This window comes from Gopherus evgoodei, chromosome 9 (assembly GCF_007399415.2).
Source record: "Gopherus evgoodei ecotype Sinaloan lineage chromosome 9, rGopEvg1_v1.p, whole genome shotgun sequence".
Classification (NCBI taxonomy): domain Eukaryota; kingdom Metazoa; phylum Chordata; order Testudines; family Testudinidae; genus Gopherus; species Gopherus evgoodei.
Genome location: NC_044330.1, coordinates 86,078,895 through 86,106,246, shown reverse-complemented (window position 1 = coordinate 86,106,246; position 27,352 = coordinate 86,078,895). Strand labels below are relative to the sequence as shown.

At 47.0% G+C, this 27,352-nt stretch overlaps 1 protein-coding gene across 3 annotated transcripts in view; it reads right to left on the bottom strand.

The window, feature by feature from the left end:
• Nucleotides 1–27,352, bottom strand: part of LAS1L (LAS1 like, ribosome biogenesis factor) — a 59,936-nt gene that overhangs the window by 2,135 nt on the left and 30,449 nt on the right. For 2 of the 3 annotated variants that reach the window (XM_030575430.1, XM_030575431.1), the window contains exons 10-13: nucleotides 26,761–26,976; nucleotides 25,819–25,957; nucleotides 24,787–25,169; nucleotides 20,992–21,139 (exon numbers count right to left, since the gene is read on the bottom strand). In XM_030575430.1, the coding sequence (XP_030431290.1) occupies nucleotides 20,992–21,139; nucleotides 24,787–25,169; nucleotides 25,819–25,957; nucleotides 26,761–26,976 (886 nt within the window). Of the gene's footprint in view, nucleotides 1–7,725; nucleotides 7,771–20,991; nucleotides 21,140–24,786; nucleotides 25,170–25,818; nucleotides 25,958–26,760; nucleotides 26,977–27,352 lie in introns of all 3 variants that reach the window. The other variant, XM_030575432.1, reaches the window with a different exon arrangement.

Genomic DNA, 27,352 nt, shown 5'->3' with positions numbered 1-27,352 from the left:
CATCATTCAAGGGCACTGAATCCAGTGATTAATCAAGACTATTAAAAATGAATCCTATTTCTGAAATGTCAAAACTATCTTTTGACATGATCTCCAAGGCTGTGCCCTGCTAGCAGCTATGCCCAGCCACCCACAGACAGATCCCTTCTGGCTATCTTATTGCCAGCACAGCTATTTCTCCCTGCTCTCAGGCAAGTGTGGAGAAAGCAGAGATAAGAGTAACAGAGAGGTGGGAGAACCAAAGGCTCTGCCTGCCTATGTGCAAAGAGCAGGAAATGGGAAGGGATTCAAAACTCAGCAGCACCATTCCTAAAATACCAATAGCCAGAGGCATCCATGGAGTTGTTTTTTTTTTATGGACTAGAAAAGAAAGGGGCAGACAACCCCACATTCTTTCACCTAAGAAAACAAAAACAGCACATTTGGGCCCCTGGAAGAGAGCCAGTTATCATTTTGCTAGGAGACTGGATGAGAGAAACCATCTTGAACAGAGCCTGTCTCTTGCTAGATTATGTTTTAAAACCTTTAAAAGTGAATTTTGTTTTTTTTACTTGTAGCTCTTTCTAGCTGCATTCCTTCTACTTGAATTCAATGAATCCTATGTATGTTTTGTTAATAGACTCATTTCAGTTCGACCATAAACTCAGTGCTGTGTTTCAAGGGAAGGATTTAGTTACCCCCAGTGAAGTTAATAAGCTGTAAAGGGCTTTGGTGTCTTTAAAGGAACAAACAAACAAATCATATGATTTCTCTGGACAATCCACGGGTTGAGGAAAATCCAGGACTGGGCATGTGTTGGGGTCGCCCTGCATGTAGTAACCCAGGCTGGTGGACGCCAAAGTGGGACTGTAGGCAGGTACTGGGGTCAGAGCTGCAGAACCAGGCCACCTGGCACACACAAACTCAGGGGGTGACCCGCATGCTGGTAGGCTGGTTGTGAGTGGCCCAGGTTGGGAGCTACAACAGCAAAGCATTGTGAGGCACCCGCGGTTACAGGGAAGATGGTGTGACAGACCCAAACCAGTGGGGTACAGGAGTCTGGTCCTACTGGTATCCAGGAGGTGTGCGGGCAAAGCCCACCCACTTCTAAAGGACCTCCCCCCAGCCTAAGGGGAGGATCCACAGGTCTGTGACACCAACTAATTCCTGGGGCAACTAATGAAAAAACAGGATCAGGAGTGAAGTCACAGGGCTAAACGAAGGGAACCTGATGGGGACACCGAGCAGAGAACCCCGGACAACGCCCACTGCTTCTCGAAGGCATCAAGGGAGCCAGTGGACGCCACCCAGAGGAACTCCGCCCGGATGCGTGAACGTATGGAGGAGCAGAAATAGGCCCCACAGTCGCAGGAAATCCCATCGGCCAATCTCCTCTCCCTGGTTTTGTAGATGGCTAGTTTGGCCAGGACCAAGAGGAGGTTGACAAGAAGATCCTGCGACGTGGTGGGAAGGCAGGTAAAACTCTTCCTTTAGGGCCTACAGTAATTCTTAATTTATCCCCTTCCCCCTTGCAGCTTTGATCTGGGATATACCATCTGGTAATCTGCCCTCTGCTGCCTGAGATTGTGAGTTAGTGGCCAGTAGCAAATCTATATTTGTAAGTAAAAAAAATAAAGTGGCTACAAATCAGAATATAGAGCAATGATTCATCATACACTTTTTACAAAGACAGGGGTGGGTGCACAAGGAGGACTCCCACAAAAGACTTCAGACTCAGGGTTAATTTCAACAGAAAACAATTCCCAGCACACCCATCTGCATGGCTACTTGTGCACTGGTTAGTCTATCTTAAGAGAGGAGAGGCTTGAACAGGACATTCAGTTTCCTAAGAGCACAGAGAGTTTAGCTTTACAGCTACTTGCAGAGGGAGATTTTCCTATTAAAATCCCCGTTACAGAAAATGAAGTTAAAAAATAAAATACCTGTGGGTAGGGAGGGCAAAGATATGCTTCCCATATTAGGCTTACATCCTGAACATGGCACTGCAGCCTCTAAGTCACAATAACAGGCAAAAGTATTTTAGGGTGCCAGTCATGCTAGTCTAGAATGGTTTAATGAAGGCATTTCAAGCTATGCTAATATGTACGGGTGAAAACAAACAGTACAGTGTTGTAACTGCTTTCAGTTCAAACTGATCTGGGATTGCAACCATCCAAGTGAAAGATTTTCACTGTAATAACCTAGGCAATGAGTACTACAACGGCCTTGTATAACTGATTTCAGGTTCCCCTCAGCCGAATATCTGAGTATGTTTTACATGACTTAGGCTAATATGAAATTAGTTCATATTCCAAGACCATCAGCACCATAACTAAACTACCTTTCATTAAAGGGAAAAAAAAGAGGAAAAAAAAAAAAGAAACTAGGACTCCAGAGAGCAAGCATTTGAACACAAACTTTGAAAACCAGGCTGGTTATAAACTAGAAGACCCCCTAAAGAGCACAATCCTGCATTGGAAACGAGAGGAACTCATGGTAAGATTTTCAGAAGTGGCTAAGTGTCTTAGGATCCTAAGTCAGTTTTGGACATAGGATTTCAGGGTAAAACTTTAAGTCCATGCCAAAGTCATAAGTGACTTTTGAAAATGGGACATAGGTGCTTTTAAAAAGTTTTACTTTTAATGACTCAATACCAAGAGCTCTTTCCACCTGGTCATCAGCAAGCAGGTGTTTGGCTAGAATAGGAATATTTTGGTTTATTTTGGGAAGTTCTGAGCAGCAACACTACCTGTACAAACATCCTCATACAGCCTTTAAGTGCCTGTCCGACCACAATGCAAAATGTCTTAGCAAACAAAAGCCAAACAGATGGATCACAGCTATATTACACAAAAGGAGAATTCAGTGACCAAGGCAGGATAATAGATTTGCTTTCCTAGTAATAGAAAACTACCATTATGCAGCATGGTGACAGACCTGGCTCACCTCTCCTCCCCAGTGACTAACCTCCTGACTAAGAACGCAATTGACATGATTTCATCCCCAGTACAATGAAAATTTCTGTGGCCAGACACTGATACTCGACTCAAAAAATATACGTCAGGATGTTTGCCCAGAGCAATTTTGTTAACACCAGATTAGCTACCATTCATAAAGTATGAAACTGGGCCAACTCTTGAGCAGAGCATTATGACTTGGGAATCAAGGAGAAAACACTATCTACCTGATAAAGACTGCCCTGCGGCTAGTTCATTTTCACAGACCTTTTCCTGATACTATGTTTCCACAGACAACCACCTTTGTGCTATTGTGGTAAAACCTCAAGATTTATTTAACTGTTCATCAGGACTTGACTCTTTTGGAACAATCTTGCTGCTCTAAGATGCAGGTGTTTTGTTTCTGAAACAACAGGCCTGCTACTATATCTGACGGAGAACTCTGGATCCCTGGAGAACTAGTTCAAATGGCTCCACAAGAGACTAATCTGAGCGACTAAGAGGGCAAGTGTGTTTGTTACTCACACTGAGTAAAATAGGGGATGATTTAAAAAGAGCCAAGAGTTTTTACCAGACACCAGAAACCTCGGAGGAAAAAACTCTGTGGAACAGTCAACACTTCCACTCCTTGAACTGAAGGCAAAATCAGTGAAGACAAGACTTTATATTCTTATTTCTAAGGTTTTTTGTTTCTTCTAAAACTGCCCACTGCCCTCAAGTGCCACAGATCCAATGTTGCCTATTTGCAGCTTTAGGAAGTCAGCAGAACTTCTGGGGGCTTGGGAGGGAGGGCAAGGTGCAGCTCTGAGCTCCCAAGTTTTATCAGAGACTGAGTGAGAGCTATTTACTAAAAAGCATAGAGCTCAACCAAGCCAGCCAGAACTCAGGTATGTGTGGAATTACTGACAGAGAGGCATAACTAGGCACTCTTCAATAGCTGAAATATAAATGCAAGGTGATTCAAAAGCCTTCAAACAACCCAGTGTTAATACGGCTCTTCCTACTGCAGGAGCTACCCCTCCCAAGAGCAATAGGCAATGTATTAGACACTTGTGCCCACTGACAGCACACCTGACCATTCCGGCTGCAGTACGGGGTGCGTTTCTGTTACATGATTTCCCCTCTTTACCTTTCCCCAAATTAAACTTTTAAACCCCAGCTTCACAGCTCCACTGCATTTTGAGATGATGAATAGTAAACACAGGCCAAAGAGGATTTCCTGAAATGCAAAAGGAAAGGTACCACTGGCCTTAGTTCTCAGGAAAGAATGCAGCATAGTAGTAGCTTAAAAACTCAAGAAGGCAAAGCTAAAAGCACTGGTTCCAGTACCTACTCCAATGTCTCTGTCCGTGTATTTATGGCACTCACCTGAGCTGTAAGCCACTGCCCACGTTCTTGTCATGAGAAGGTAAAGTCCTCCAACAGGAGAGCCACACTTGGCACTCACTGACATAGCTGAAGGATCAGGCTTAACAACACAATTCCCAGAAGTGTCCTGTTTTAGCTTTTCCCGCTTTGCAAAGCTGCTTGGTGCATGCAAAAGTCCCCTATTCAGTCTGTAATAATAGTACATAAAGTGTATGCCACGTGTTACTTTGGGCTGAATGGAGTGGGTATAAGGACCACATTCTGGGCCTAACTAAACCTTTCCAGGGCTGGGCACTGATGAGGTGAAGCCAACCTCTGTCAGTGCTGTGGTGCTGTTCCTAATCTGACCTCACCCAAGTGACCATCTCTGGAAGCCAGATACAAGCAGCAATGCAGTTCATTCTACAATGTGACATTTCTGGCAGCCACAATCACCTGTACTCTGTGCTAATTCAGAAGGAGAAGGAGTGGATGTCAAAAACTCACTTTCCCTCTTTTTACATCACAACTGTGCTGGAACTCAGGATAGAAAAGTGCTGAACAAGGATGCAAATTGTGGAAATGATGTGGGGGAACTGGTGTAATTTCATCAGGTTGCTTAAACATTATAGTACATTTTGGGTCCAAAGATGGCACAAAGTCTGCCACGCTGACTGCACAGTGCCTATGGAATTTACTATCCAGATGGCAACAGACTGCCTAATTTTATCCCTAATATACGAAAACAAGCTAAACCATCCTGTCCTGTTGATCTGACCACATCACCCTCCTCTTAGAATCTACTGCCTCCTTGCATAGCATGTCAAGTTTAAAGTTCTTATCTTTGCTCTTCCAAGCCCTACCACAACTTTGCCCTGACTTTCATCTCAGTGCTCACCTCATCTTCCCCATCCCTCACCTTCATCAACAATGTCAGTTCTGACACAGTTTGTCATATTTTCCCACTCCTGTTTCTGCCAAACATACAATACCTTCCACCATACCCATTCACATAGTCACCAGCTTCTCATGTAAATCCTTCATAAAGGCTGACTCGCTTCTTTTGCAATGCCTACCAGGAGTTCATATAAAAATTCCAACTTCATCCATCCGATGGGATTCCCAGAGGTCCAGACTTCTGTGTCTATCTTTTAAACTGTAAACTGTTTCAGGCTGGGACTGTCTCGTGTATCTTGTGCAATGCATAGCACATAAATAGCATTTAAAGAAGACCCTATCAACTCACAAACTATTTAACTCTTTGGCTCTTCTATACTGCCCTAAAATTGCCTACAAATATACAGAATACAAAACTAAGAATGTATAATTGTGACACTAAGAAAAAATGAAGGCTTTCTGGAAGCATCTCCCGATAGCAACATCTATTACATTACGGCTGAGTCTCACAAAGTCAATCAGAATGACACTAAAGAATTCTCATTCAAGAATAACTCCCAGCAACTCACAAATTCTACAGCTACTTGTGGCAATTTCAACATCAGAGATTGTTCCACTACTAACTGTAATTATATTTTTAATAAAACATCAAATAAACTAAATTGCAAAAGACTCTGGAGACAAATACTGCAGAGAACAAGCTGCACTGAGTGGAAGGTGGACTTCCTGTGGTCTAGTAGGCCTTTTCAATCTTTGATTTTTAGCATACAGATATGTGTTGCTGTTCATTGTTAAGAAGCTGCCAAGTTCCACCCCAGAGGTGGCTACACTTCAGCAGTGGGCAAGATCATTTCTGTAGATACACCGTTTACAAATTGCTTTGGGTACCACATTGATAATAGGGACTCAAGAAGCATAAGGAACAGATTCATAGATTATAAAGCTGGAAAGAACCATTGTGATCATCTAGTCTGACTTCAGGTTACATAAGGCAGCACAAGCTGCATGTCTTTTGCAGTGCAGTGCTATGTGTGGGCTAGTTTCTGCTGTGTTGTAATTGCAAAAGGCTGCAGCTGAAGTCAGCTGTTAGGTGATTTCTTCAGGAAGGCAGATGCCTCCTACACGTCACTTGCCCTCTTCCTCTTTCACTTCCAAGAGATGCTGGGGAGAGCAGAGAGCTGAAGATAAAAGTGATAAATAACCCTCACTCCCAATAACAAGACATTTAAAAAAAAAAAAAAAAGCCTGAGTCACAGAGAAACAACATTTCCAAAGGTATCATTAGTTGTGTGTAGTTGATTTTCCCTATCACTGCTTCTATAAATCCTACCAGTCAAGTCCTCTCCCCCCAGCAATACCACAAAAAGTTTCCCACAGTCTGTGGGGAACTTATCTCAAGAAGCAGTTACTGCTCTCTTCAGGGTTGGCTGTAGTCTTCCATTCCATAAGAATGACTGACCGGCAACCTTCCTCTCCACTCCACTTAGAACAAAATACCCACCCACACCAACAACTCTATCACAAATTCACACTTACTATCGAACTGAGGCCTGTATTCTGCTATCACCTATGGCATTCACTTCAGCAACACCACGTTACTGAACACTGACATAAATTATACATCAAGAGACCAAAAAAAACCCCCAACATCTCTCCTCCAGAGTCTTACAAAACGAGAAAGAGAGAGAGAGAGAGACACACACATGCACACACACACAAAAGCTCTCTGGATAGATGCAGATATGCAGATAAACTAGATGCCATTTGTCATTAGTTATTCTAATGCTGGGAGGAGAATCATTATGGGGATTTCAAGGGGAATGATGCATGCACCCAAGGAACATTTTGCTGCAGGCAGGAAGTTAGTTTGAAAGTACAGTGAAAAAAAGCTAAAATGGGTCAGATCCCTGCGTTGTCGTCTGTGGGACACTGGAGGATTCTGTGGGCTTTCACCCAAGCATTATTAAAATGCACGACTCTGTGGTGGAAGTAACGACACCACATGCATATATATCTGCCAGCACAGTATGCGTCCCTGTAAGGACAGTTTAGATTTCATCCTCCTGGATCAAGCAAATGTGCAAATCCACTTTTCTGTAAATTTTCCCACCAAAAATACATCATGGTAGTTATCAGTCATTTATTCTCCAGTCAAGGTAAGAGCTGTGGATGAGAGTGCAATTGAGGTGGAAAAAATTACAATACTAGCTTAGGAACTAAGGAGAAATTTTAAGGCTCCCGCCAGTTAAGCAGCTTTACCAATGTTTCCTGTCTGTTGTTCCATAGCTATGTTATACAGTAAACATTCCAGTTATCCACTTGAAGGAAAAAGTTAATCTGGGTTCTTAGTTTTACCAAAAACCTCTCACAGTGAAGTCTCCAACAAACTAATTTCTATTCTGTTTTTCTGTTCTATAGCAACATCATTGGCTCACTGTTCAGCATGCTGATGAATCAATCTATCATTTTACCCATGGACATTCCTACCCTACAGGAATCACTTTTTTAAACCTCTGCCCTGTTTTATGTGTCATGCAAAGTTTACCCTCATTTCAGCCTGTGGAAACCACAGCAGATTGTCAGAGGTCATCTGTGGAGAGAAAAAAAAAGTATTTCTTTTAATTTGTTGTTTGGGGTGAAGTCCTAAGTAGGGAAGCACCGCGAATGACTTCTGAAGGCCTTTATGTTCAGAACTAAAGACAAATATGTTCTGGTATGATTCACTGCTGTGATGGACAATTGAACGCCACATTGCAAAGGATACTTTATAAAGAAAGGAATTTTGCCTATGAGGTTGGAAATCCATTTCTGTACCAAATTACCTCATAAAACCTTTTTCTTTACTGTTTTAAAAGTACAATGGCTCTAGAGCCGCAGGTGCCTTTTTACCCTTCTACAGGCTGGAAGGGTCATTTGAGACCAAATACAAGCCTGATTTTTTAAATATTCTCTTAACAGCCCCTGGCACAACTGCAAAGTCAGTTATAAGCTTGACATATAACATCCTATACAAATTATGCAGTCTAGGGGAAAGTCTCCCAAAGGGTTTGCCAGGGATTTCTTCATGTTGCGACTACTTTTAGAGTCACAGCTTTTACTTGCTCATCATTTTCATTTAAAAAACACTTTTTAAGGTCCTTAATTTTGGCTTAAAAATAAATAATAAAATTCCTTGCAATTATTTGGTGTCTTTCAATCAAGACTTTCGAAATACTTTACACAGAGTAAGCCTTGCTGCACGACTGCACTTTCCATTTAAGGATACAATGGTGTGTTGCATTTAAAAGCTGTATCAACAAATAGAAGAGGGGAGAAAAAGTCACTCTAGAAGTTCTCCAGTTTTTACAGGTTTTACTCTGAAAATGGCTACAGCCCCTGCTGATTGGATTTTGGGGCATAAAATAACCTTTTAATCAACATGGCCCAGTCCAACTCTGATGTACCAAAGGTTATGTTCCATCAACTTCCATGGGAGACAACAGTTGCCAGCAGTAGTATCATAGTAGTCACCTGCTTCCTTCTGTTGTGCAATTACAATAGCTTGAACTACCTCACAGTATTTAATACAGCAAATGAATTTCACATAAGCAGCTAAAGAAATGAGGACGAGTGATCAGGTGCAGTAATGCTAAGAGAATACAATACTCAAAACAGCAGGTGAGCAAGAAAAGACGGTTACTCACCTTTGTAACTGTTGTTCTTCGAGATGTGTTGCTCACATCCATTCCAGTTAGGTGTGCGCGCCGCGCGTGCACGTTCGTCGGAAACTTTTTTACCCTAGCAACTCCAGTGGGCCGGCAGGTCGCCCCCTAGAGTGGCGCCGCCATGGCGCTCTATATATACCCCTGCCGGCCCGCCCGCTCCTCAGTTCCTTCTTGCCGGCTACTCCGACAGTGGGGAAGGAGGGCGGGTGTGGAATGGATGTGAGCAACACATCTCGAAGAACAACAGTTACAAAGGTGAGTAACCGTCTTTTCTTCTTCGAGTGATTGCTCACATCCATTCCAGTTAGGTGACTCCCAAGCCATACCTAGGCGGTGGGGTCGGAGTGAGAAGTCGCGGCCCGGAGCACCGCAGTTCCGAAGGCCGCATCCTCCCTCGACTGCTGGACCAGGGCGTAGTGGGAAGCAAAAGTGTGGACCGATGACCAGGTCGCTGCCCGACAGATTTCCTGGATGGGCACACGGGCTAGGAAAGCCAGCGATGACGCCTGCGCCCTGGTAGAATGCGCAGTCACACGGCCCGCAGGGACATGGGCCAAGTCATAACAAGTCCTGATACAGGACGTAACCCAAGAGGATATCCTCTGGGAGGAGATAGGAAGACCTTTCATACGATCTGCTACCGCCACGAAAAGCTGGGGGGATTTTCGGAAGGGCTTAGTCCTGTCTATGTAGAACGCGAGAGCCCTACGGACATCCAGCGAGTGGAGCTGCTGCTCCCTGCCTGAGGAGTGAGGTTTTGGGAAAAAAACCGGAAGGAAAATCTCTTGGTTGACATGGAAGGCTGAGACCACCTTGGGCAGAAAAGCAGGGTGTGGTCTCAGCTGCACCTTGTCCTTGTGGAAGACCGTATATGGGGGGTCTACCACAAGAGCTCGGAGCTCCGACACCCGTCTAGCTGAGGTGACAGCCACTAGAAAGGCAGTTTTCCAAGAGAGGTAGAGCAGGGGGCAAGTAGCTAACGGCTCAAAGGGGGGCCCCATGAGTCGGGACAACACCAGGTTAAGATCCCAGGTGGGAGCAGGGGGACGGACGTTAGGGAATAAACGTTCCAGCCCTTTAAGGAATCTCGACACCGTCGGGTGGGAAAAAACGGAGCGACCGTCCGCACCCGGGTGAAAGGTGGAGATAGCAGCTAGGTGGACTCGCAACGACGATAAGGCCAGACCTTGCCCCTTGAGGGACAAAACGTAGTCTAATATTTCGGAAACCGAAACTTCCATAGGGCGGAGATTTCTCTCTACGCACCAACAGGAGAAGCGCTTCCATTTCGCTGAATACGTGGCTCTTGTGGACGGTTTCCTGCTGCTCAAGAGCACCTCTCTCACAGGCGTGGAGCATCGCAGCTCTGGGCCAGTCAGCCACGCAGGAGCCACGCCGCTAGGTGCAGCGACTGCAGGTCTGGGTGACAAAGGGTCCCGTGGTCCTGGGTAATCAGGTCCGGATGAAGGGGCAGGGGAACTGGGTCGGCTATGGCCAAGTCCAGCAGCATGGTGTACCAGTGCTGCCTGGGCCACGCCGGGGCTACCATGATCACGAGCGCCTTGTCCCTGCGCACCTTCAGGAGGACCTTGTGGACTAGAGGGAACGGGGGAAATGCATAGTACAGGTGGGTCGACCACCGGATGAGGAAGGCGTCCCCTATCGACCCCGGTTCCCTGCCCTGAAAGGAGCAGAATGCTGGGCACTTCCTGTTCCCCCTGGACGCAAAGAGGTCCACCCGGGGATAACCCCACCTCCGGAAAATGGAGAGAGCGACATCCGGGCGAAGGGACCACTCGTGCGACAGGAAGGATCTGCTCAGTCGATCTGCCAGAGTGTTCCGTACTCCAGGGAGGAAGGAAGCCCTGAGGTGAACGGAGCGGGCTACGCAAAAGTCCCAGAGACGTATCGCCTCGTGGCACAGGGAGGAGGACCTGGTGCCGCCCTGCTTGTTGATATAGTACATCGTCGTCGTGTTGTCCGTAAACACGGCGACACAACGACCCTGAAGCTGATGACAAAACGCTTGACAAGCAAGGCGGACCGCTCTCAACTCCCGTATGTTGATGTGGAGCCCCACCTCCTCCTGGGACCACAGGCCCTGTGTCCGCAGGGTCCCCAGGTGGGCCCCCCAGCCCAGATCTGAGGCATCCGTTGTCAGGGATACCGATGGCTGAGAGGGGTGAAAGGGAAGACCCGCACATAACACGGACTGGTCCAACCACCAGCCGAGAGAGTCCAAGACCTTCTGGGGGATTGTGACTAACATGTCTAAAGGTTGCCTTTGCGGCCTGTAACGGCTGATAAGCCACAGCTGGAGAGGCCTCATGTGGAGCCGAGCGTAGCCGGTCACAAAAGTGCACGCTGCCATGTGGCCTAACAGGGTTAGACATGTCCTTACTGACGTCAACGGGGCTGACCGCAAACGCTGAACGATCGCCGCCATGGTCTGGAACCGTTGCAGAGGCAGCGAGGCCCTGCCCATCATGGCGTCCAAGACCGCCCCGATAAATTCCACCTTTTGCGTGGGCCTCAGAGTGGATTTGTCTGTGTTTATCAAGAGGCCCAGACTTGCAAATACGGCGGTGATCAGGCGGACATGGCTGCTGACCTGCTGCTCCGACGTGCCCCGAATCAACCAGTCGTCCAGATAAGGGAACACGTGGACACGGTTGCGTCGAAGATGCGCCACGACAACTGCCATGCATTTTGTAAACACCCTTGGGGCCGTGGACAGGCCGAAAGGGAGGACTGCAAACTGATAATGAAGAGCCCCCACAACGAAGCGGAGAAAGCGTCTGTGGCGCGGCCAAATGGCAATATGAAAATACGCGTCCTGCATGTCGAGGGCGGCGTACCAGTCTCCCGGATCCAGGGATGGAATAATGGTCCCCAGGGATACCATGCGGAACTTCAACTTCACGAGGTATTTGTTGAGTTCTCGCAGGTCGAGGATAGGCCTGAGGCCCCCCTTGGCCTTGGGGATCAGAAAGTAGCGGGAATAAAACCCCTTGCCTTTCTCGTTTTCCGGAACCGCCTCTATGGCTCCTTTGCTGAGGAGCGTCTGCACCTCCTGTCGAAGGAATTGCTCGTGAGAGGGGTCCCTGAAGAGGGACGAGGAAGGAGGGCGGGAAGGAGGAAACGAAACAAACTGCAGGCGGTATCCCGTCTGCACCAGGTTTAAGACCCAGCGGTCCGATGTTATTTGGGACCACGCCGGGAGGAAAAACGAAAGGCGGTTTGAAAACGGGGGGAAAGGATCCATAGGGGAAACTGCTATAGCGCCCTCGGGCGCACCTTCAAAATGAAGGCTTAGGACCAGGCGGGGGTTTCGAGGAGCCTTGGTTCTGCCCCCCTTGGTTCCCAGACTGCCTGCGCCTGCCGTTCCTGCCGCGGCGCCTGTAAGGGTCCTGCCGCTGGCGGAACTGGGAAAACGGCCTACGGTACGGCTGCTGCTGTGGCCTAAAGGGTCTACGCTGCGTCACGGGGGTGTGCATCCCGAGGGACCGCGCAATGACCCGGTTGTCCTTCAGACTCTTGAGTCTGGGGTCTGTCTTTTCCGAAAACAGGCCCTGGCCTTCGAAAGGAAGGTCCTGTATCGTGTGCTGGAGCTCTGGCGGAAGGCCGGAAACCTGCAGCCAGGAGATGCGACGCATCGTAACTCCCGACGCGAGGGTACGGGCAGCCGAGTCCGCAGCGTCCAAGGATGCTTGTAAGGCCGTGCGCGCGACCTTTTTGCCCTCGTCCAGGATGGCCGTAAACTCCTGGCGAGCATCCTGTGGCAGCAGCTCTTTAAATTTGTCCACTGCCACCCAGGAGTTAAAAGCGTACCTGCTCAGCAGGGCCTGCTGATTAGAGACCCTGAGCTGCAGGGCCCCAGCCGAATATACCTTACGGCCAAGGAGGTCCATCCGCCTGGCCTCTCTGGATTTGGGGGCCGGAGCCTCCTGGCCGTGACGCTCCCTATCGTTCACCGACTGCACCACCAGTGAACCGGGAGTCGGGTGAACGTGCAAGTATTCATACCCCTTGGAAGGGGCCATGTACTTTCTCTCGACTCCTTTCGCTGTCGGAGGGATGGAGGCCGGGGACTGCCAGATAGTATTGGCATTGGCCTGAATGGTCCGTACAAAGGGCAGGGCGACCCTGGTGGGAGCATCCGAAGAGAGGATGGTAACAATCGGGTCCTCTATCTCCGAGACCTCCTCTGCCTGCAGACTCAGGTTTTGGGCCAACCGCCTGAGGAGGTCCTGGTGCGCCCTGAGATCCAGCGGGGGGGGACTGTTGGAGGAGGTACCCGCCACCGCCTCATCCAGGGAGGAGGATGATGAGACCCCAGGCACGATAGTGTCCAACTGAGGGTCTTCCTCAGCCCTCGCCTCTACCTCCGGAGCCACAGCGGAGTCCTGCTGTTTGGACCCTTCCTCCGCCTCCGGGGAGGGAGGGGGGCGAGACAAGGAGGCTTCAGGGGCCCTACGCTCCGCATTCGCCGGTGTGGGAGGGAGCTGCTGGGGGCCCTGGGCCTGATGGTATGCCCAGGGTGTCCAGAATCCCCACTGTGGTGGGCCTTGGTCTTCCAGCGGCGGATCCCCGAAGAGCGCCGCCTGCCGGTCGGTGCCGAGCGCATACGCACTGTCCGCTTGCGAAGATACGGACGGCTGTCTCGAGGGCCACGGCGGGGCCGACCCCGGATGGTACGGGCCGGCGCGGGTCGGCACGGAGGATCGTCTCGGTGCCGGGGACCGGTGCCGGGAGTCGTATCGGTGCCGGGATCGGGACCGGGACCTGGATCTGTCACGGTGCCGGGATCCTGATCGGTACCGGGTGTCGCTTCGGTAGCGGGACCTGCCACCGGCTCGGTGCCGGGAGGTCGACCGGGACCTACCACCGGCTCGGCGCCGGGAGGTCGACCGAGACCGGGACCTGCCACCATCTCGGTGCCGGGAGGTCGACCGGGACCTACCACCGGCTCGGCGCCGGGAGGTCGACCGAGACCGGGACCTGCCACCAGCTCGGTGCCGGGAGGTCGACCGGTGCGGCGAGTAGCGATGGGACCTGCTCCTGGAGTCGCGGTGCCGGTGACGCCGACTGGAGCTTGACCGCGACCGTCTGGAGGTCGACCGTTGCCGCGAGTGCGACCGGTGCCGCTGAGGGGAGCGGTGCCGGGACTGCGAGCGGCGTCGGGATCTGGAGCGCCCAAGACGTCGGGACCTAGATGGCGAAGGACTGTCTCTGGGCGGCGCCGACATCATGGGCTTGCCCCTGGACACGACCCGCACCGGAGGTACCGGGGGTGGCAGCCGAGTGGGCTCCGTCAGGGCAATAAGGTCCCGAGCCGAGGCGAAGGTCTCCGGTGTTGATGGGACCACTATCTCAACCCCAGATCTCATGGGGGAGCTCGGCGGCACCGGACTCAACGGACCCGCCGGGCCCGGAGTCAACGGTGCTGACGGTGCCGGCGGTGCCGCGGCCGATGTCGAGGCCGGGCGCTCAAGCCGGGTCTGCCTGGCCGGAGTAGCAGACTTCGACGGCCTAGGCTGTGATTCCGGTGCCGGAGAAGGTCGGTGCCGAGGAGTCTTCTCGGTGCCGGAGCGATCCGGTGCCGGTGCCGAGACCACGGTCCGCGAAGTCGACGGGTCAAGTGCCGCCTCCATTAGGAGAGTTCGGAGCCTCTGATCTCTCTCCTTTTTTGTCCTCGGCTTGAAAGCCTTACAGATGCGGCACTTGTCAGACCTGTGCGATTCCCCGAGGCACTTCAGGCACGCTTCGTGGGGATCGCTGGTGGGCATGGGCTTCTTGCAGGCCGCACACTGCTTGAAGCCCGGCGAGACAGGCATGAGCCTGGCGCCGGGTGCCGGGAAGGGCTAAGCCCCCGGCCAAGAACTATTTAACAACTATTGACTAAACTACTTACTTAACAACACTAATTAACAACTATATAGAACTAGAGATAAGCGATTGAAAACTAGGAGAGCTAGGGACGTGGAGGACAGCTATGCCGCGCTCCACAGTTCCAACGACCGACACGGCGGTAAGAAGGAACTGAGGAGCGGGCGGGCCGGCAGGGGTATATATAGAGCGCCATGGCGGCGCCACTCTAGGGGGCGACCTGCCGGCCCACTGGAGTTGCTAGGGTAAAAAAGTTTCCGACGAACGTGCACGCGCGGCGCGCACACCTAACTGGAATGGATGTGAGCAATCACTCGAAGAAGAACCAGGTGTTCCCTAGTGTCATATACAGTGTCTAAGGCCATTTCTGCTTTCTACTTGTAAGGAACTGTTCACAGACTCTAAATGCAAAGAGTTTTTTCCTTCTTGTCAATCTATGTGATGATGTATGTACCCCACACAGGTGGTGAAAGGGTTAATGTGGGCTTGAAAGACCAATTAATCCAGCTGGCTACACCTGGAAGGTGGGCATGCCCTAATTAAAGATGATTCCTAGCTGGGTAATGGCTATAAAGAGAGGAAGTCTACCATAGCAAGGTGCTGCAGGGAGAGAGGCAGAAATCTGTAATCACTATTTTGTTATTAGAGAGACCTGTGGTGAACAGGAAGGCTCCTGCAGGACAATGAGGAAGGTTGGGGAGGGAAGACAACTGAAGACACATGACCGAAGCAAGCTCTTGTGATTGACCATGACACCAGGATGAGAAACTGGACCTATAGGGAGAAGCCCTGGATGGTGTTTCTTATTACAAAGAGCCCAGAGGGAGCTGGAAGAAAAGCTATGGTAGGAAGGAATCCAGGGAGGCAGGACTGTGTTTGGCAGAGCCTGGCTGCTCATCCAGGGATTCCTGTGTAGAGGATGGGTCTGCGTTCCCCTACCAGCCACTAAAAAAGTGGTGTCAAGCCCCTGAGATGCACATAATGAAAATTCAGAGCCTTGAGATGTGGTGTGATGACCACTGGGTCCAGAGTCAAAGACCAGAGACCTGATGCAAGTGTTTGGAATTTCTTCTTGTACTTTGCTACACTGGAAGAGATGGGACTAAATGTGATCTGGCTGCAAGACTGAGTCTTGAGAGGGATGGACCACTGCAGGGGTGGACTATCAGCAGGACCACTAGAGCTGAGAGCTGCAGCCACGAGAGGGCACATCAATGGCGAGTCTACAAGGAGCGACAGAAGCTCCCTCAAAGTGGGGGGCCCTGCCCCTGCACTACCCCACACTCACTCCTCTCCACATCCCCTCAACACACCATTGCTTACCCTTACGGCCTGTAAAAGCATTTAAAAGTGATGGGGCCCTGGTCTCCCCTGTTCTGGTGCCCCTGGAGTCTACCCTTCCACAATCACACACATTGGAACCACTGCCTGTAGGATTCCTACAGCTCAGACATTACAGCCAATGTTAGATAACTCTGTAAAATTCTAGTACAGTGATTTATAAGCAATGCTTGAAAACTGCAGCTGATGTTGGCAAGTAGGAAACATTCTGTGGGGAGTGGGTGTAAGCTGGCAGGAGTGGAGTGAAAGTGACTAGAATGTGATCAGTGCCATTGCTGCTCAGAAAGCAGCTGTGACGATAACCAGAGTGGCTCCCACAGCAGTACTACAAGCATGGACTTGATGTCTGAGGGAGGTACTTTGTGGTGATGAGTATTTGTTCTTCCCCTCCTCCCCTCTTTCCAAACAATGGAGGAGAGAATTGCTACCTCTTGTGTTTCCTTCCAGCAACTCAGCAAAAAGCAAATCTCTGTTTGCTTTCACTGTCCCTTAATGTTATGAGTTGTAGAGGTGTAGGAGTGACTGGGGAATGGGGGAGGGTGAAGAAGAGAGCATGTAGGGTGGGGAGAGATCCCCTCTCATTTCTAGCAACTCTGAACGGAAGGGTGGAAAGCTGTAGAGACCTTCTATGCCCACTCCTCCCTGCACAAGGAGGGGAGCAGACACTTCCCCCCCCACCCCAACCCTTTGCAGTAGCTGGGTATGGTCAGGAATGGAGAAAACAAGACACACTCCCGGTTCATCTAGCACAGCAGTTCTCATTATGCCTACCCGGGTTAATCAAAGGGCATATTCTGCAGCTGGCATCTAGAGTAACAAGTTGAAATCAAACCTAAGGAATGAATCACACCATTCTTTCATGCGGTTTATTGCAGCCTCCATAAGCAAGAGTCTCTACTGCAGAGCAAAACCAAGTTTGTCTACATGGCCCTGTAGTTTTGACTGGAGTGGGAGGAGGATGAACCTCAGTGTGCCCCACAGTGCTGTGCTCTAACTCCCCCCTGTGGATGCCACAGGCATGAACTGTGTAGTTCATGTTAATATAATCATCTTCATCTTCAAACAGAACTATGTTAATGTGAAACAGGTACCTTTTAGTTCATGCCTGCAACAACTACACAGGGGAGTTAAAGTGCAGTGCTTTGGCACACACTGCAATTCATGCCCCTGTAGTCCGAAATGTGGGACCGTGTAGACAAGTCTTAAATCTACTGATGGGAAATGAGTGACCATTAAAGAACAAGCAACCAGTCTCCTATCAGACCATTTGTTGTCAATGTGACAAAACTAAAGTTCTACCACAGCTCCCCATTCTGATGTCTTCTCTCATCGATCTAAATATATAGCTGGATATTGTATTCTTCAAGGAAAAGGCTCCATACCCAGCAGTATCAATTTTGGGATACAGAGATTTTATTAAAAATAGATCTCTAAATTCCAAGATTTGTCCTACATGAAATATGTTGTGATGGTCAGAGTTCATGGCTTTGGTGACTTGGAAAACAAGCAATATGCTACAAGTCTGAGGGGTTGGAGATCTCACTTTAATTACCAAACACACCAATGTCTAATTTTACCCTGACCAATCAAGCAGCAACACAGTCCTTGGGGTGGACTAAGAGAAAAGTGTACTATTGTTGCTCCATTCAGTTGACCATCTGTGCTTACTGTGATGGAGACAAGATGGGAGAAGTAATATCTTTTATTGGACCAACTTCTGTTGGTGAGAGAGAAAAGCTTTCAAGCTTACACAGAGTTTCTATGACTGAGGCAGACTGATCTGATGATGGGATAAATTGAGGAGTTCCAACTGGAAAATGAGGCTATCGCTCTCCAAGGGTTAACCTGATGCACACAGCAACATCCAAGGCCAGCTCAGAAAGGTCACCTTGCACTACAGGAATATCTAATGAGCATGAATTATTCCATAGCAACTGTAATTGCCGTAACTGCTTCAGTTACAGTAACCAAGTGGACAAAATTCCTTGAATTGCATGCAGAAAAACCACAGTCCACACAATCCACTTGGTCTCTTTACTGAAGGCTTCTTTTTGCCTGAGGTAAGAACAACTTGTCTGGATATTCCGTAGCCTGAAAGATCTTGTTCATTCTGTGGGCCAGTGATGTGCAAGAGACTTCACAGACCCACTCACTCTCCCAACACCCCAATCCTGAAATATATGGATCTCATGTTTCCTTCTTCAGAACACTAGGACAGGCTTTACAGACCAGTTTGAGAACCCATGGGTCTAAAGGTTTTCAGTGTGTGGTAGCTATCACAAATGCAATGGGTAGGAATGCAGGAACTACCATTTACTTATACCGTACATACTCATTCATAAGCCAAATATTTTTGGTAAAAAAATGACACATCAAAGAGTGGGGGTTGGCTTATAAATGGGTCTACACCAAAATTTGATGATTTTAAACTCTATGGAATCATTGATTATCTAATACAAGGATTGGCAACCTTTGGCACGTGGCCCGCCAGGTCGGTTTGTTTACCTGCCGCGTCCGCAGGTTCAGCCAATCATGGCTCCCACTGGCTCACAGTTCGCCGCTCCAGGCTAATATGGGTGGCAGGAAGCAGCGGCCAGCACATCCCTTGGCCCGCGCCGCTTCCCGTCGCCCCCATTGGCCTGGAACGGCGAACCGCAGCCACAGGGAGCTGAGGGGCTCCATGCCTGCAGACACTCCAACTAAACAAAATGTCCCAACCCGTCAGCGGCTTACCCTGACAGGCCAGGAGACAAAGTGTTCCAACCCCTGAAATATAGGGTCAGCTTATGAAAGGGTCATATAGTTTTTGCTATTTTTACCTATCTGTTTTGGGGGGTCAGCTTATAAATGAACGGGCTAATGAACAAGCATATACGGTATTTTGTTTTCTAAGTAGTAACAGTTTCTGTGCCCCTATATTGCAATGTAAGAGACAAAATTGATTTGACAGTGAAACAGCCTTGCCATGACAGAGCTATTAGATTAAAAGGGCAAATACCACAGACAAGTTAGAAAGTCTTAAAATGGAATTGCTAACTCCACATTAACCAGAGCAGTCCCATGCCCTACAAGAAAATACTCAGCTAAAGCTTCCTCCAATACTACCACCATCTCCAGCACATCCTGTAATTCTTCATTGAGGCTGGACACAACCGGGGGGAGGCAGATCTTTGGCTAGTATAAATTGTATAGCTTCTTTGAAGTCAGTGGTGCTGTTTCAATTTATATCAGCCGAGAATCTAATCCTTGATCTCTAATACGGCCACAACAGGTTTGAAAATTCCACTCCTAACATTCATCTCAGTCTGTGAAAAACCAATAGCTTCCCTGATGGGACACGGTGAAAACCCACCACTGATTTTATTTATTTATTTATTTTTAAAGAAGGACAGATGAGGGGGTGGGACATATTGGGGGGTGAAGATGGAACTGCCAGGAGCTGGTTGCCTCAGCAGAATAGTACTGAAACTATAAATCTAATTGTCACATGCATCTTTCCATAGACATCAACTGTATTTAACTGTCCAACAGGTTAAACAACAACGCTGAGCTGCAAAGAGGGATGACAACACAGATTCTCAGATAGGAAAAAAAAAGCTGCTTTTATAATGGTGGCAATTACAAAAAAAACCTCTCTCAATTATTCTTGGTGGGAGAAGACATAGGGAACAAAGATTAGTGGGGTACAATTCCTTCATTCAGAAAATGACTGCCACTGCTTTCTAAAAATGCATAGTGAGATGCTGGATGAGATTTAGAGGTGTATATGTCACTGCCAGGCAAAGATAATTTTAGTCCCTGATTTTCTGAAGGTTTACAGAAGCACGCGCACACACACACGCACACACACACGGTCTCATAGGGAAACAAAGCATGATGAGAATAGCCATCAGGGATGCCTGACTCAAATGTGGTTAACCAGAGACTGGATAGCTGAGACTGTACTGCATTGATAATGAACTCATTCAGTAAACATTTTGTAATAGTCACATTGAGCACATGAAGTAAGCCAAGTTTCTGTTTGCTCACACCAATTTCCAGGCATATTCATCTCCATGGTCATGCAAAAGAAGAACCATTCTATATTACGACATATATTTTGCAGTTACCCATTTCCTGTAGCCCTCTGTGATAAGACTGATTTCTCTTTTAGTCCCTTCCACCTGAGTACCTCAAAGTGCTTTTACAAACACTTGTTCATTAAGTCTCGAAACCTATCCCATGCAAGGTAGGCTAATATGGGAAAACTGATGCACAAAGAGGTTAAATGACCTGCCTACGGTGATGCTGTATGTGCAAGAGCCAGGAACACAACCCAGGTCTCCTGGCTTCCACGCAGGGCTTAAACCACAAGACCATGCTGCTTTCCATTAAAGGCATCCTGACCACATCACATCATAGAGCTGCTTTTCTGGTTACTTGGATTTTTAACTTAACTTGAGGGATCTGGGTAGGAGGTAGTGATAGTAGTTGCTGGAAGAGCGTATTTTACCCAGTGACATCATTGAATGAATTTGCCAGTGGTTAAAATAGTACAGTTTGGACTACCACATTACCGTGTTAATTTATCTTGTCACAGTAAAGGCCTCTATGCCCTCTGCCTTTTTCCTGTGAGATTCAGTCAAGCACTTTGCTCAAAACAGACTTTTTTATTTTTAATTTAAAGTAACCCTCTCCAGCCTCTTCCTGTATCCTCAGACTAGAAGTCAATGAAATGCTAGCACAGAGAGAGAGAGAACAATTAAACATTTCTCAAACTGCTACAGCTATTAACAGGAACAGCTGTCTCAGACTCTTCTTGTGGGTGCAGGGCTGAGCATAAACAACATATACTTGATGGCATAATGGCAGAAACCCCTACTCACACCACTACTTACTTTGTACTGGGGGAGTTCCTTCCATCACCTCTTGTTACTGGCTGATCGAGCATGGACATCATAGAATAACTATCCACCAAGAGGCTATCAGGGTCATCTGTCTGACCTGGAAGTTTCCCAAGAGGAAAGTCTTTCCACTGCACTCCATCTGGGTAGGAAAACAACATTCATGGTACAAAACAAGAAGCATGCGCTTTCTAAATAAACTTAAGAAAACAGTATATGGGCTGTTTGTGCATTTCATATATCATGCAAGAATTGTGTAGCATACATTTGGGAATAACATCTCCAAATTTTGATTCTGACTTCTGCTGCTTCTCCAAAGTGCAGCTTGTCCAAACATTTTGGGATACTCTGAGTTATTAAACCCCATAGATTACAAGGCCAGAAAGGACCATTCTTGTCATCCAGTCTGATCTCCTGTATAACACAGACAACAGAACTTCCCCAAAATAATTCCTAGAGCAGATCTTGTAGAAAAATATCCAATCTTGATTTAAAAGTTGCCAGTGATGGAGAATCCACCACAACCCTTGGAAAACTGTTCCAATGGTTAATTACTCCACTGTTAAAAATTTACACCTTATTTCCAGTCAGTTTGTCGTGCTTCATCTTCCAACCACTGGATCATGCTATACCTTTCTCTGCTAGATTGAAGATCTCATTATCAAATGTTTGTTCCCATGTAGCAGATACTTATAGACTCTGATCAAGTCATCCTTTAGCGTTGTTCATTAAAAGTTTGAGCTCCTTGAGTCGATTTACAATAAAAGATTAGAAACTGTAACTTAATCGTTCTTCTCTGAACTCTCCTGAATTTATCAACACCTTTCTTGAACTGTGGACACCACCAGAACTGAACACAGCATTCCAGAAGTGATTGCACCAGTGCCAAATACACAAGTAAAATAACCTCTCTGCTCCTGTTTGAGATTCCCATTTATGCACCTAAGGAACACATTAGCCCCTCTAGCCTCAGCATCGCACTGGGAGCTCACATTCAGCTGATTATCCACCATGACCGCCAAGTCTTCTTCAGAGTCACGTTCTAGAGCTATTTCATTTATTTAATTTATTTATTTATTTTGAAATTTACTTGTGGCATTTGAAAACTAGCAAAGCTGTTTTTGTGCATTAATTCAACTTTACACATTGGAAAAGCACCTGATTTGGTTCCTAAAAAAATGCAAGACCTAGTACACGGAAGGAGCCACTTGCACACATGTAAGACACTCCCCTATTTTAAGGAGCAGAAAGCTGCATGTTTGCACCAGCAGTTTGCTCCTTTGGTTTCCATGCACAGTAACCTCTCTGCTGGTATCCCCATCACCAAAGACAGAAGCAGAAGAGAGGAAATACATTTTAACCAAATGGGAGTTGGATAATTGCAACAAGATCACTTAACATAAGGGGGATTCAAACTGGGATTTTTCAAAAAAGGATAAGGGAGTTTGACACCAACCTCCTGTTGAACTTAGGCCTCTTTAGAAGTCCTAGCCTAGAAATGTTAGGAAAATACAGTAGTAACTGAAAACAGGAACTTGCCCTACAGAATAGAAGGGAAGCAAGATAAAAGCTGGGGGAACCCTGAATAACCTGTAAAGAATCTTCTGCACATGACTGGGGGGGAATGTGAAAAAGAGGGAACATAGCAATCCCTGGAAAGTACACATCCTCTTATCAGCTGGTAGGTTCTTACAACAATGATGGGCACAGTTACATCTTCCCCAGCACTTCCTACTCCGTTATTCAGTTTCTGATAGTCCCCATGACAGTGTGCCAACTTGGACAGCAGTAATGAGGCTGTTTGTACCTCATACTCAAAGTTCAGCAGATAATGCCAAATCCAAGTCACCTCCCAAATTCATAAGCCAAGTCATAGACTCATAGACTCATAGGTCAGAAGGGACCAATATGATCATCTAGTCTGACCTCCTGCACAAGGCAGGCCACAGAACCCTACCCATCCACTTTTACAACAACCCCTAACCCAGGACTGAGTTATTGAAATCCTCAAAACTGATTTGAAGACCTCAAACTGCAGAGAATCCACCAGCAAGTGACCCATGCCCCACGCTGCAGAGGAAGGCAAAAAACCTCCAGGGCCCCTGCCAATCCGCCCTGGAGGAAAATTCCTTCCCGACCCCAAATATGGCGATCAGCTAAACCCTGAGCATGTGGGCAAGACTCACCCGCCAGCACCCAAGAAGGAATTCTCTGCAGTAACTCAGTTCCCATCCCATCCCATCCAACATCTCCCCGTAAACCACTGAGCAGACTTATCTGGTGATAATCCAAGATCAATTGCCCAAATTAAACTATCCCATCATAACATCCCCTCCATATACTTATCAAGTTTAGTCTTGAAGCCAGATAAGTCTTTCGCCCCCACTACTAGGTGTGTCGCATATCATTGTTTGGAAAGCAAGGCTTCTGCTTTCCTGATAAAGGGATGGCTGCTACTTTGATCAGGTTCCTGTTCTCCCCTCTCCAATCTAAAAAAATAAGTGGTATTTCATGTTCCAAGTGAGAATGTCAGCTCAAAGGGAAATGGGGGTGGAGGGTGCAGGAAGAAGGAGAAAACAGAGCAACCTCACTTGTCAAGCTACTGAAAGTGGAACCAATATAACAGAACCACATTGGCAGAGCCATGCACACAAAGCAAACACAGCACTGAAAAGGTTCTCTATTCTAGCCAGCCACAGAATGTGAACTGAATGTTTCCAACTCCTGCTTACCATGGAAAAGTTGCTCATTTCACTATTACTTCATTCTCCCACTCACCTGAACATTCAACTCTAGTGACCCAACATCAATTTGATTAAAGGTAATTGCTTAGACAAACAAAAAAAAATAATGTACTTAGGAAAAGTATCTGAGTGAATTGCCTTTCGCATTGTTGCAAATGTATCTGGAATGCCTTCCCTGATCTGACTCACCAGTTCTTTCCTCCCCATCCCCTCCCCTCACAAAAATCTTCAACAAATCGTGCTTCTTCAAGGAAATCTGTAAATCTTAAAATCCTCCTAGCCCCTCAGAAATAAGTATTCAGTAGTAGTGGGATGTAGTCTTAGAACTAACAATGTGCTTGCTAAACTGCCCTAAACACAATAGTTTAATCTCCTAAGGGTTGTAAAACTTTAGTCTAATTCCAGTTGTTGGGTTTAGTGTACGGTTGCTGGGTGGTGTTGGTGGCCTGTGATATACAGGAGGTCAAACTAGATGAACTTGTGTGGTCCCTCTTCTGGTCTCTAAGACCCCATTTGCTCCCTGAACTCCTTGTCTCGTTTCTTCCATTTGCATGTTGGCTGTGTATACTACAAGCTTCCTAGAGCCTGGTACTGGTCTGAAAAGCACTTTGCACACCACTGGAAATACATAAATAACATTTTTAATGAACTCTTGGTCTGATAAGGGAAGGCTTTCAGCATGTATTGCCAAAGTCCATGAAATGTTCATATTTTCTTTGCTGCTCACCGCTAGCTCCACACCCTTCTCTGTCAATGAGGTAAACTGGAATTTTAACCACAGAGATATGGAAGTTAATGAAGCACTAGCTATGTGTACATGTAAAAAGTAACCACAGTGTCATGGGAGCCATGAGAAGGGAGCCGCCTATAAGTGGCAGGCTGTGAAAAAACAGTTTACAGGGATTTAGCTTTAACATGGATTTGAAGTAAGCTTCAGTCTTAACCAGGCTGAGAGGACTGAGGGGCCAGTGTGCATTTCAATTTATATTTAGTGGTGACAAAGAGAGACCCAGGACATCAGAATAAGTCTTCAGGTCACTTTTACCTGCACTGATCTGCCAGATGGACCCATGCAGTGCTGCCCTTTTCTCAGCAATAACCATCATGTTATCAACATGAAGAAGTTCCTCAAAAGGCGTTGGCTCAGCTTCCATCTCTTCCTCCTCAGCTTCCTCCTCCCCATTGTCTTCTTCCTCACCAACACCACCCAGTACAGTTTCTCGCCTTTCCACCCTATGGCCTTTGGTCTGACTCTCCTGTCTGGCCTTCCACTGTAAGCTCTCAGTGGTGTAAATTGGCTGCCAGCTGCTGTCTGATGAAGAGCCTGGACTGGAGAGAGAGCCTCCTTCTTGGGTGTAGATGGAGGAGAGATAGAGAAGGTTCTCCTGAGCAACTGAAGGCAAAGGAGGCTCCATGTCTGACAGGATCCTAGAAAGAGAAGGAGGGAACCAAAGCATTACAAGCAAGAAGAGACTCCAGGACAGAGGCTTATGAAATCCAGCAGCTCCTAAATAGGGGCTCTTCTAAACCCGCTCTCTCATGCCATCGAGATGGTGCACATGACAGAGGTGGTAATCCTCCCAAGCCGAGTGGGGTCCTGGGCTACTCACTCTCCCTCTTTGTTTTCTTAAATATTCTGATTTTTTTCTTCATTTCCCCCCTAATGATTTTCATGAAAAAGCACAGATTACAACCCTTATAAGCTCTCACTACACTGTTAATGTCTACCAGCTTCATCATGATTCTTAGCCCATATTGCTTTTCGGATACCTCAAATGTGGATTTTTTTGGTCACCAATTTCTAGTTTCTCTACTCTATTCCACTCTACTTACTTTGTTTTTTGAAAGAGAGACCTGAAAAATTCTGCTGCTTTCTCTCTTGTAGCACCAGTGGACAGCAGAGCAGAAATGATGTAGGTTTAGAATACATCAAAGGGTTTCCACAAAGGTGACAGCAGGTCAGTGAAGGAGTCCCAGCCACAACTGAACATACTTCTTTTCAGTGTCTCTGACCAGGTTGCATATGATCTGCTTTCTGCCCCCTTTTCTTTTTCAAAGAGATAGGGGTCACACCTACCGCTGCAGGAGGTGTGGGGTCGCCCAGCAAGGAGCTTCCAAACATTCATCAATAAGCTTTATCCACTGCAAGGAAACTCTATGGTGAAACAGCTTCCCTTCGCTTATCTGACTCTGTGAAGGGCATCTCATTTTCCTCCCTAAGAAAAAGATGGAGAAGGGACTCTCAACGTAAGAAAAACATGTTTATAACCAACCTTTTACATTTCTATAGCACCTTTCACCCTTAAGAGGCAGAGTTAACGTGCTTTACAGGCCATCATTCCAACCAGCTGTGGAATGCAGCTGCCTCTGGAGTGAAACACAACATACGAAGATTTGGCAGTTTCTGCAACTGTAAAAAGTTCAGGACAGGAAGTGAAAGACAGCTCACCCAAAGGCAACATATGCATAAGTAGAAAGAACAAAATGAGAACAGCCATAGTGGGGTCTGGTCAGGACACTAACAGTAACCCCGGGGTGTTGCAAAAGCAGCACTGTATGACCTAGTGGTCTGAGCGCAGCACTGGAAGCCAGGGATTCCTAAGAACTGCTTATTATGAGAAGTCCAACTGGCATCTGTAATAACACAAACTACTGGTTCAGGTTTTATGTATAAAACAGAACTTTAGCAGTGCATTGCTCTCAACACCATGCTGGGGCATTGGTCCCTTACAGGAAAAAGTTTTATCAAGACTTTCAAGTCTTGATAAAACCCATAATGAAGTTTTAGAAATCATTTTTCCATATATTACAATGAACTAAAGGGTACCCAGAAAGTGCAAGTTAAAAAGCATGAAAACCAAGATCTTGAAAGCCACAGCAAATTAACGTGACCAGTACAATTAGGATCCTGAATTTCTGACTTGAAAGAAGTATCATCTTCCCCATTCCTTGCACTGAAACAAGAGAGGATTTTAAAGCCATCTTCATATAGAATCTAAAGAATTTCAGACTCACTTACTGGCTTTAGCTTTGGTGTTGGTAGTCAAAATCTCAGCAACCCAGTTGATCAGGTACTGAGGCCTGAGTTCTGAAGATTCAGAACACTGCTTCAGGTCAGCAAACATTTTCTCTAGCAGGGTCTGTGTAAAGTTTCGGGACTGGAGGCCCTTTAGCAGAGGCTGCCAGAAGTAGTAAAATGTCTGAGGGATTTTGAAATCCAATAACTGATTATTTTCTATGGGAAAAAACCAAAAACACTATACTTAAATGGTAAAGTATTTTAAACATAACATCTGGTTCAGTGATAGCTCAAAAGTGAGTAGCATATACTGTATTCAGTGGCCCTATATTACTCCTGGCATCCCACTCTGAATCAGTTATAATCAGCAAAGGCAGGAAAAACAATGAATGGATAATTAGGTAAGTAATACAGTTTTTCAAGGAAAGCAGAAAATATGAAGTTTGATCTAATCATGTTGTAAGCCACAGGAAAACCTCTCTCTGTTTTGCTAATGCTTTGCCATCATAAGCTCAACTCACATAATTAAGAGCTAAACTAGCTAAAAAGGTACTATAAAAAGGATTAGTATAGGGTAAAGCAACATAGTATT